Genomic DNA, 10524 nt, shown 5'->3' on the forward strand with positions numbered 1-10524 from the left:
GCTGGCAGTGCCACCTCTAAGGAGCTAAATTAAAGCTTTCTTATTTTCTGCCCACATCTATGGATCCTTGGCTTTTCCTCTCTTCTCTCAAAATACCAGTTTACCAAAATATCAAGTTGCTAATTATCAAGTTTCTGCAAGTATTGAGCATCTTAAACCTGCAGCATTGTGATCTGGGCTGCTGTTGCACAGGGCTGCTGCTTGGTCGTGTACCAGTGTGCAAGCTTGTTCCCACAGTGTACTAGTGCTTGGGAACGGTCTCACAACTGTGAATGAGTTCGTGAACTACCAAACTGCAAGAAAATATACAAAGGGAGAACAAAGGTGTTTCCTGCCCGTGTGTTGAACACCTAGATCTGTGAAATAGAGAAGAAAAACCTTTCAGCATTCTCTACATGATCAGAAGTCCCCAATCTGAAGAGTGGTTCGGATTTGTTGGTGTCATCCAGTGAGTTCAGAGCAGCGAGTACTGCATTCCAGCTGAGTTCTGTTCTCACTTGAACTCAGTGTTTGGCTTATTCAGCCTTTGCTTTCCAGCTCAGGTGTGTTGCCACTTGAAATAGCAATAACCTGGTTGTAGCCAAACCCAGCATTTGCTGACAAAGTTGGAATTGGACAGTTGGTGAAAATCAGTCCAGAAAAAGAAACAGATCACTGAGTCAGACCTAGCCAAAATGCAGCAGTGGTTCCTTAACATACCACCTCTTCCTTTTCAGTAGTGACATATTGTATACATTTTTACATACTTCACGTCTTTTTCCCCCCAAGTGTCTGTGCTAAATATGTGAAGAGGGGGTGGTAATGAATCCTGAGCCCTTGGATCAAGTGACAGAGTTTTCACAATGTTTTCCAGTGTGGGGGAATAGATGTGTGACTTTAGACAAGTCTGATCAATCTCTTTGTGTCATGCAGAGGTTTTCAGCACTTCTGGCCTTGCACCACAAAGCCACCACTCTGCTGCAAGACTTAGGCTCAGCATTTGTCCGTGTGGTTTAATGGCGGGGTGCTGGTTCTCCTCTGCCCAGAAGAACCATGCCAGTGGCAGCTCTTAGTGTCAGATCAGACCTTCCCCTCCGTGTGTCTTTGCTGGCCCGAGTGAAGGTCTGTGGCACAGAGAGGGCTTGCCATGCTCTGCAGACTGCCTCTGCTTGGCACAGAAACTCCGAGGGAAGCACAGCCCTTACCTTGGGGGCACAGAGGAAAGGCAGGCATGCCATGCTGCCCTCAGGTGATTGGGGACTGCTTAATACAACGTTTGGTGGTTCTTTAAAAATAGAGCTGACTGTACTGAAGCTATTTTTGCCCATTTAGGTTTTTCTACAGCACTTAGTCAATAGTTGCCCATTTATTACGGTGTAAATGTAGATTTACATTTCATGTAGATTCTGGCCATAAGAAAGAGACTGTTTCTTCTGTCAGAGAAAAGATGTTTTCCTTCCCCAGTTTACTTCAGTGCTTTATTTACCCACACAAAATTGTTTCCCAGTCTTATTTGGCACATGGCACTTCCATGAGTTTTCACAAGCTGCTTCAGGCCTGAGTGTGAGCCTCATTAAAATGTTCATAAAACTTTTTTTTATAGACAAACCATTTTCTTGAAAGAACTGAATGTTCCAGATACTAAATCTAATTTATTGTAATTTTCTTTGTGAGATATTCTTTGAGAACAATAACTTGGATTGGGTCTTTGGAAATATTTTAGAAAGCCAGCTGAAGATCAGATTTTCACCAGAAACAAAGTTAACACAACCTTTCAATTAAGGAAATTTTTTTCTGGAGGAAATTTCTATTTTACTTCAATATTTTGCCTTGGCTATACAGTCAGACATCAGAAACATAGGTATGTATATTGCTCCTGGCAAATGGCTGACTTCAAATTCACCGGCTGTCCAGGTGTCCTAATAGAAGCCCTCGATACTTTTAACCAACTTATTAAAGAAAAACATAAAATGCTTTCTGACACATGACACTTAATCTTGAATTTATCTTTGAATTCTTGTGTTCGTCTGAAGCTGGAGGAGTACCACAGTCACAGAAGAACATGTGCCAGTGCCTTCAATACACCAGTCTTTTTACACCATTTCATCCAATTTGCAGCTTGCTTGAATGGTATTTGGCATCTGCAGATGAAATGGTTCCACCATGACTGTTATTGGCTGCCTTCTGAAATGCGCATTACCTGCCAGTTTTTTGACCTCAAAAAAGAAAACTTTGTGAAGAGTTAAGCCTTTAATTAAATATGTTCTGACAATTGTTTTAGTTGCTGAAAACTATGATTTTGTTTCTATTGAATTACAATTATAGCATTGAGGCAAAAAAATTGCAGATTTTGTGCTGGCTTGTTATATATATAACATAATGCGTACTCTGCTCTCTGTTATTTAACCATATTTGAAGCAGGATGCTCTCCAGTCTACAAGAGCTGTCTTGCATTCTGCGGGTAAAAATCCTGTCAGATGTCCATGTTAGTATCAGTTTGCATTCTGTTCCAAAGCAGTGGGCAAACGGGGGTGAACAAGAGGGGATGTCTTGGGTTTCATGCACTGGTGTGAAACACGTCCCTGTTTCATCTCACTTGATCAGTTTTCAGTGATGAAATTGCTAGACCTTTTTTCTCTCTGGTGCAAATGCACTGCACTCTGGTGTCACAGAGGAATCTTTTGCAGCATTTCTCTTCCTCAGTGTTTACCTTCAAGATTCAACAGCATGCCAGATGAGACTTAATTTTCTCTTGTGTCCCATAAAACCTTGGTGGCTTCAGAAGTGGCTCCATTTAAGAGCTGTGTCTCTATGCCAGTTCTAATGAGTTAAGATAACCTTATTGTCCTAAACCATGACATTTCTGGGCAGGCAACAGCAATGATAGCAGTCTAGTCTCTATGAAAGGAGAAACTGATGCAGCAATGTCATCCTAGTTCTATGACAATAAGACAAATGTCTGGCTCACATTTATATTAACACATGTCCTGCAAGTCACCCGACATTTAAAAACAAAACAACAAAAATCAAACTTTTCTTAGGGAAGGTTCTCATATATAAAATCCTTTATAATATAAAATCTCATACACTAAAATCCTGATTTTCAATTTTGTTCCTAATTTTGACGGACAAGAATTGAGATGTTTGACTTAACTTGGGCAACCATACATAGTAATTTATTTTTGTGACCAATCCTTTTTTAGAGTTCTCTCCTCTGAAGTCACTCTTGGGAGAGAAATCCTGTTCTAGAATAGCAGTGCAGACACGTGGGATCTATTTGATCTCTTCTTTTAGCTCAAAGTCTGTGTTTACTGGGGAGTGGCTTGTTATGTTTTGATATAGTAATAATATTATTTCACAACCACTAAAATGTTGCTTAAGAAAGCAACCCTTTTTTTATTAAGAAAAAACTATGCAGGGATCCTTTTTATATGGTTTTTGTAATGCAATTCCCAGTGAAAAATTCATACTGCATAGGAAAATATAGTATTATAGAAAATTGCTATGTTCGATGCCAAAAATACTTCAACAAATGAAAATCGAAAATGATTATACAACAAATAAAGGAAGAAATTAGAAGTATTTCAGGTAAATCTGTAGAGATTGCTTCCACTGCTGTTGCTCACTCATGGAGCATTTGCATATTAATGGTTTTACTCTGAGACTACTGTGTTTTAATTAATGAAGAATTAAGGTTAGAGGTTGACAGAAATCTCCTTGGCTGACTGTAAAGTCACTACGCAAAACAAACCTGCAAACCTCCAAACTTTGTCCAATATCCAATATTTACCATTAAAGTTTAAATACAGTTTAGTATTTTAGGGTTGGTTCCCTCCACTTCCTTTTGCTCTGGAAGTGATGAATAGTGGCTTTATCTAGTAAAAAGCTAAAATGAATGTTCTGCAAATACAAACAAAATTTCATCCTCCTTTTGTCCTTCCCAGCTCAAGGGTTATGTGCAGGAAAAGCATGCGTGGATCACTGACCCCAAAGCCAAATTCTAATGGCTCTGGGGCTGCCTGGCCTCCGCGGTACCCGCGCTCCAGTGCCCATTCCCAGAAGGAATGCTCACGTTCGGGAAGAGTCGTAGGGGCTGGTGTCGCAGGAATGTAACCCTGAGCTTGCACTGGACCCCCTGGCACAAGCAGCACCAGGGCTTTTGTGTGACCGGGCTTTTCTCCCCTCCGATGGGGAAATTCTGCAGGGCCGGACGCAGCCGCCGGACAAAGCGACTGATGTAAAACGGAACGCTGCTCGTTTAAAAATACACTGGTTTGTATTTAGTGATTTCTGAGTTCTTTGGGGTTTGCCGGGAGCTGCAGCAGAGCGCGGTGAGAAGGAAGGAATTTGTACAGAGCATTTTCGAGGAGCGAGGGGATGGTGTCAGCCGTGCTGAGCTCCCGACACCGCAGTGTTTGCAGGCTGCTCTGCGGGCCAGGCGTGAGGGAAGCGCTCCGTGCAGTGCGCGCACACCCAGCCCGTAAAATGACCCTCACGTGTGCAAGGGGCGCCGTGTCAGTGTCCCGGGCCGACTGTGAAGGACACGGCTGGGAACGGGAACGGGACCAGGAACGGGCACGGCAACGGGAACGAACGGCGCCTCCAGCGGAAGACCAACGCTGGGCGCTAGAGACCATTGCGGCCCGCCCGCCTCCGCCCCGCCTCCGCCCCGCCTCCGCCCCGCCTCCGCCCCGCCTCCGCCCCGCCTCCGCCCCGCCTCCGCCCCGCCTCCGCCCCGCCTCCGCCCCGCCTCCGCCCCGCCTCCGCCCCGCCTCCGCCCCGCCTCCGCCCCGCCTCCGCCCCGCCTCCGCCGCCGTTGCTAGGCAACAGCCGCTGAGTTCCCAGAGTGCTTAGCGTTGCGTTTCGCCGGGCTGTCGGCAGGAGGCGTGCTTGTCGCCGGCGGGTGTGCGCGCCCCGGACATGGACGCGGGTGCGTGGAGCGTGCGGAGGCCGGTGCGGGGCCGGTGCGGGGGCCGGTGCGGGGGCCGGTGCGGGGGCCGGTGCGGGGCCGGTGCGGGGCCGGTGCGGGGGCCGGTGCGGGGCCGGTGCGGGGGCCGGTGCGGGGCCGGTGCGGGGGCCGGTGCGGGGGCCGGTGCGGGGGCCGGTGCGGGGCCCGTGAGGGCCGCCGCCGGAGCTGCGCAGGCCCCCAGAGCGGCGGGTGTGACGGGACCGCGCAGGCCGAGAGGCGCCGCCCGGCGCCGGGGCCCTTGGCAGCTCGCGGCCCCGCAGGCCCCTCCCGTAGCGGGCCGTTCGCTGCCCTTCGCCCACCCCGGCCCGCTTTGCTCCCGGGTGGCACAGCGACTGGGATTACTTTCAATCTGTTGTGTGGGTCTAATTCTTACTGGTTTTTTTCTTTAATCAGATGATACAGGAAATCGACTTCGATTCCAGTTGGAGCTGGAGTTTGTTCAATGTCTGGCAAATCCAAATTACCTCAACTGTGAGTACTTAAATAAATACCTGGACCCAGACGAGTTAACATAGTGTATTAATGTTTATTGTTACTGGTAATTTGAGAGAGAGCTAAACAAATAAAAGGGTTTTTCAAAGCATAAAAGTAGTCTGTAAAGAAGAAAATAACAAGTTCCAGTCTGTTATTTAAAAGTAATGTCAAGTTAACAGTATTCCTTTATCTGAAAACAGAATTTTACTAATGTGAATAGTTTTAGGTACTATACATAACTCATTGCTAATTTTGATGCTGCAGTCAAATTTTCTTGTTTCAAAAAGCTGTTCCATTCAATGGAAGGTGCAAACTGTAAGGGAGATGAGACTAATCTATTATTTTGTTGACATAAAAATCTTATATTGCTCTGTGGTTTTTAATTTGCCAAATATAAATTATCAAAATTTGATTGTAATGAGAAAGTTTTGACTGTGTGATTTTTTTCAAGTGTGCTGGTATTTTACACCCATCTGTAACCGTCGATTCCTTATTTGTCATTTTATTTCAGTTCTTGCACAAAGAGGCTACTTCAAAGATAAAGCTTTTGTAAATTATCTGAAATATTTACTTTATTGGAAAGAACCTGAATATGCAAAATACCTGAAGTAAGTGCTAAATTCCCTTAAGTTTCTGCATTTTAATAGTTTGCCATTGACCTCATTTTACACGCTGTACAGTACCACGTTAGGATTTCATTTTTGCCTGTAACATTACTTTTGTCTTCCCTGCAGCATAGATTATGCAAGATCATGGTTATATGCAGTGTAGATTTTCTTGTTTCCAATAGTCCACATGTAGCAGCAATGGGCAAAATTATGAAGAATTCATGAGTTTTGCATAGAATCTTCCTTTAAAGCCTTAATCTGCACTTTCAATGGGTTTAAAATCAAACTATTGAACATTAGGGTAAAAAAGCAGTTAAGTGAATTTTAAGACCAGTTTTGCATTATTGATGCTTACATGAGGCAAAGGGTGATTTTGTGTTTTTGCAAGTGTGCAAATTCCTTCCGTTTTTGGAAAATGGTTTCAGTCATCTTTAATTCGGCTCTGGAAGCAGGCCTTGTAAAGCCAGATGGATGGATGGATTTGGCCTATCAAACCAAGCCATTGGGGAAGAAGGCAGGAATGTGCATTTATTACTGGGATTGGATTCCTTGTTTCCTGGGCTGATGCTGCAGTTACCAACTCACAGTGTGCATGCTGAAGTGGTTTCACACTTGGGTAAAGACACACGAGTCAAAACTAACGACCCACAGAAGTACTGAAAACTTTAGACTTATTGTCCCTTGTAAAAGGGACTGACTCGTCCCTTGTAAAAACCTGTATTATAGCGTGTTTATTTTTAACCCAGGTATCCTCAATGTTTGCATATGCTAGAGCTGCTCCAGTATGAACATTTCCGCAAAGAACTGGTCAATGCTCAGTGTGCCAAATTTATTGATGAGCAACAGATCCTCCACTGGCAGCACTATTCCCGGAAAAGGATGCGCCTCCAGCAGGCACTGGCTGAGCAGCAGCAACAAAACAACACCTCTGTAAAATGAAAACCACATGCAGTAGTGGTGATTAGGTGTACTTTGGGTTAGTGAAGTATTTACAGGAGATGAATGAACCCTTTTGCAAGTTTGGCTCTGGGTGTGTGTCCCTTTTTTTTTGAATTTATCAGGTGACTGGGGTTTTTGTTTCATCAACTCTTTTGAAGACTAATAAACACCGGCAATTAATTTTATAGTGTGGACAATTTTGTAAGAGCTTTACTACCATAGTTATTGATCCTCTTGATTTTGAACACAAAATCTAGATTTGTTACTTACTATCTAGAAAGAAATGTAGCTCATGTAGCTCTAAAGGCTGTTCCTAGGAAGCCTTTTCCCTGGAGAATAATGGTGTCTCAAAGTGTACTGAGAACTCCCCGCTACTTACAGTTCTGGGACAAGCAAAGGTGAAGTGATGATAAAGTCAAAACCGTGCAGTTTTTCCTTGAAACCAAGCTGAGCTATTACTTATCACTTCTGTTTCCCTGGCCGTCATTGTTGATGGAAGTTATTTTTCCTTACAGCATGTGGTACAGATAGAAATCAGAGTGTACAGGGTGAGGTCTGGGGAGCAGAGCAGAGATAGGTGCTGATAAACTCTGCAGGATAGAGAAGGAAACAAGGTGTAGCTGTCTCTGTTCTGTTAAACTCAGCTTCCTTGAGTCTTGGCCTCTGTCCGTGCAGCAGTGGCTGCTCTGGAGTCTCTTTACACTGCGTGTAACAAGAACAGGGTGTGCAGGGAAACATGCCGTTGCTTGGGGTATTGGAGAAGCGCTTGCCATTTATTCCTGTATAGTTTTTTATTCTAAGAACATAGCTCTTGGCAGCTGCCAGGGTTTTTAATTTTCATATTTTTAGACTGTATTTCTGGTGCATTCATGTTGTATTTCCTGTCCTTGTAGGAACAGGTACTCCCAAATGTTAACCATTAAGATGGGATCAGTGACACTACAGCTGCCAGCCATCACATTATCACACTTAGACTGAACAGATAAGTCATTAAACATCTTTGGCATTGAAAATTTATCTTAACAGTTTCAGTAATTATGTGGTCAGGCTTAGGAAGAAGGGCTTTCTCTTTCTCCCCTTCCTCCTTACTCGCTGAAAGTGCAACTTGTAGTTACACTTCAGTAAATGCAAGCTAATCTGAGTTTCTAACACGAGCTCAGGTCCTTTGAAAAGAGGTTGTTCACAAACTCAATTTTATTTGGACATGAAAGGAAAGATACAGTTTTTCTTGTAAGATTTTAGTGTAAGGTTTGGACCCAGAATTTCAGGACATTTATCTTAAGTAGTCCAAAGTAATTAATCATTAAAGTTTTAACAAAGGTCAGTGATTCCTTGAAAGGACAGTGCAGTAGTTGAGACTACCATCTTCATCAGTGATTGACTAGAGAGGCCTTTAGTCTTCAGTAAACAACATACGCACAAGCTCCGATTTAAAACATTCTTCTTCAACCAGCTTCTGAGGCTGAAAGAAAAACGTCCATAATTTAAAAACCTGTTCTGGCTGAGAGCCATTTGTACACACTAACATTAGCCACATCCAGCACCTCTGGCCTGGGGAGTGAGGTGTAGTGGGGGTGGAACAAGAATGGTAACTACAACTAAAATATTCTTGAGGGTTCTCTGGCCTTGGAAGAGGCATTTCTAAGAAAGTAACTGCTAATTTAACTAACATGTACAAGTTACAACTTGAGCTGCAGTCTGACCAGAGTGCTTGGAACTTGTTTCACTCCTGTAGCCTCAGTGTTTGGAATTTTCAAAAGTTGAGGAGCTGCAAATCAGGAACAGTAACAATATGCAGCTAAGAAGTTTCTCAACCCCTCAAGCACCATGAGGCAAGTGCACATATTGCCTTTACTGCATGTTTATTATAGACATTACACAATAAGCAGAATGGCTCTCTCTTGAGGAACTGGGAGCAGAAGAGATGTTTAGAATGCCCTGGCCTCCTTGAACAAGAGAGGGTTCTCAGAGAATACAAGTGACTAATTCATTCAGCCCTAAATTCCTGACAGGTCCCCATCTCAATGCCTGTAGATTCAGAACATTAATCACTTACTGTGCCATATTTAAGTAGTGTAGGCACTCCTGTTAGTTTCAGATTCCTCCTGAATTCATTGTTGGGATCCTTCCAGCTGTTCAGAAAGAAGGTGTTAAGCACAGCTTGTAGAGAAGCATTTTCAAGTTAAAACAGCTTCAAAATTATTCAAAGGCCTTTGCCTCACACCTTCCCAATGCCCTTCTCAAAACAAGCATGCAGATAGATTATGTCAGAGATCGTGAGGACCTCAAAAAATGATTGACTCTTTACAGAAAAGGACAGCTCAGTCAGTTTTTTTCAACAGGTTAACCACCAGTCCACCAACAGAACAAAGTAATCCCATTTGTCAGCATTCAAAGGTACTTACTAGGCTCTATCTCCAACTAGACAGTAGATGAAAACTGACTCATCAGGCAGGTTATGAAGTTCCTTCCTCACAATTGGCTCAGCTAGAAAATAATTTTTAAAATCTGTTAGTACTAAATATTCGTGCTACAGAATCACATGGATTAACTTGGACCGGCAAGGCTACTTATTAATGTTTTGTCTGCTTTAGTTAGAGATCGACATTTCGTTGCACCGGGCTATCCACAAGTTTTTCAGAGTTTATTACATGCTTGAACGCTGACTGGACTTGTGTTGGAGTAAAGGCCAATTTCTTCTCTAACACGAAGAGAAACGCTCTTGTTTCTCTTGTTCTGTCCTGTCCTGGCTGTGGCAGCCCAGCACAGCGCCCTTCTGCAGGGTGACGGTTCCCTACGGCACCTTCAGACCTGCTCAGACACGTAAAGCCCTGCGGCTCAGTGCGGTGATTTCTCACAAGGAAACACTGCCGCTGGACACGGTCGGGGAAGGCATCGCTTGGCCTCGACACGTGCAGCATAGGTGAAGCTGACGGCAGGGCTCAGGTCTGTCGGTCTGTCTGTCTGTCTGCTGGGCCGTGTTAGCAGCCTTCGCCCGCAGCCCGCGCCGTTCCATGCGCGCAGCCAAAGGGGCAGCGTGGCAGCTGCGGCTCACAGCCCGCTCAGCTCACCGGGGAAACTGCGCCCGGAGCCTGGCACCGGCTCTGGGGCTGCTGTGCCCGCCCGGCATTTCCCGGAAAGGCACCCGAGGCCTTTCCGGCTTCCTCACGACCGACACAGTCCATGCCCCAGGCAGGGCGCTTCCCCGACGCGCCTCACCCGTCACGCAGTCGGGACACCAGCTCCTGCCCTCGGCGTCCTTATCGCCGCAGAAGAGCGCGAAGATGGGCCGGCCGTGGTAGCTCTGCGCCGTCCGCACGAACTCGGGGTACCCGCGGATCTGCCTCTCCTCCCAGCCCATGGCGGCAGCGGCGGAGGCTCCGCCCGGCCCGGCCCGCGCGGCCGCCGTAGCTCGGCGCGCTCCCGGCGGCCCGTGCGGCGGCGGGACCGGGTTCGAACGGCGCCCGGTGCGTCCGCCGCGGCCCGGGCCGCCCGCCCGCCCGACCGACCGACCGACCGACCGACCGACCTACGTCCGTCCGTCCGTCCGTCCGT

At 45.8% G+C, this 10524-nt stretch overlaps 2 protein-coding genes across 3 annotated transcripts; one reads left to right on the top strand and one right to left on the bottom strand.

The window, feature by feature from the left end:
• Positions 1-4823: 4823 nt before the first annotated feature.
• LOC131566384 (mediator of RNA polymerase II transcription subunit 31) lies at positions 4824-7154 on the top strand. Of its 2 annotated transcripts, none has more exons than XM_058817655.1 (4): positions 4824-4909; positions 5342-5419; positions 5934-6030; positions 6483-6770. In XM_058817655.1, the coding sequence occupies exons 1-4, from the start codon at positions 4900-4902 to the stop codon at positions 6688-6690; spliced, it is 393 nt and encodes a 130-aa protein (XP_058673638.1). In that variant the 5' UTR covers positions 4824-4899; the 3' UTR covers positions 6691-6770. The 2 variants fall into 2 exon arrangements, with proteins under 2 accessions (XP_058673638.1, XP_058673639.1); XM_058817656.1 differs by lacking the exon at positions 6483-6770 and adding an exon at positions 6777-7154 and having other exon boundaries at positions 4835-4909.
• Positions 7155-8145: 991 nt separating this feature from the next.
• Positions 8146-10372, bottom strand: LOC131566385 (thioredoxin domain-containing protein 17-like). The gene is made up of 4 exons (XM_058817657.1): positions 10189-10372; positions 9375-9456; positions 9026-9101; positions 8146-8431 (listed from the first exon to the last, which is right to left on the bottom strand). Exons 1-4 carry the CDS (start codon positions 10328-10330, stop codon positions 8363-8365), a joined length of 369 nt encoding a protein of 122 aa, XP_058673640.1. The 5' UTR covers positions 10331-10372; the 3' UTR covers positions 8146-8362.
• Positions 10373-10524: the final 152 nt, after the last annotated feature.

Source organism: Ammospiza caudacuta, chromosome 20, assembly GCF_027887145.1.
Source record: "Ammospiza caudacuta isolate bAmmCau1 chromosome 20, bAmmCau1.pri, whole genome shotgun sequence".
Taxonomy (NCBI): domain Eukaryota; kingdom Metazoa; phylum Chordata; class Aves; order Passeriformes; family Passerellidae; genus Ammospiza; species Ammospiza caudacuta.

What these genes read in the sequence shown, in the direction of transcription:
- LOC131566384 (XM_058817655.1), top strand. An exon ending in AAATCCAAATTACCTCAACT is followed by an intron (nt 5,420 to 5,933) that starts GTGAGTACTTAA and finishes ATTTTATTTCAG; the next exon opens with TTCTTGCACAAAGAGGCTAC. An exon ending in GAATATGCAAAATACCTGAA is followed by an intron (nt 6,031 to 6,482) that starts GTAAGTGCTAAA and finishes CTCTGGAAGCAG; the next exon opens with GCCTTGTAAAGCCAGATGGA.
- LOC131566385 (XM_058817657.1), bottom strand. Translation starts at nt 10,330, where the DNA reads ATGGGCTGGGAGGAGAGGCAGATCCGCGGGTACCCCGAGTTCGTGCGG. An exon ending in GTGTCCCGACTGCGTGACGG is followed by an intron (nt 9,457 to 10,188) that starts GTGAGGCGCGTC and finishes ATTATTTTCTAG; the next exon opens with CTGAGCCAATTGTGAGGAAG. An exon ending in CTAGTTGGAGATAGAGCCTA is followed by an intron (nt 9,102 to 9,374) that starts GTAAGTACCTTT and finishes CTTTCTGAACAG; the next exon opens with CTGGAAGGATCCCAACAATG.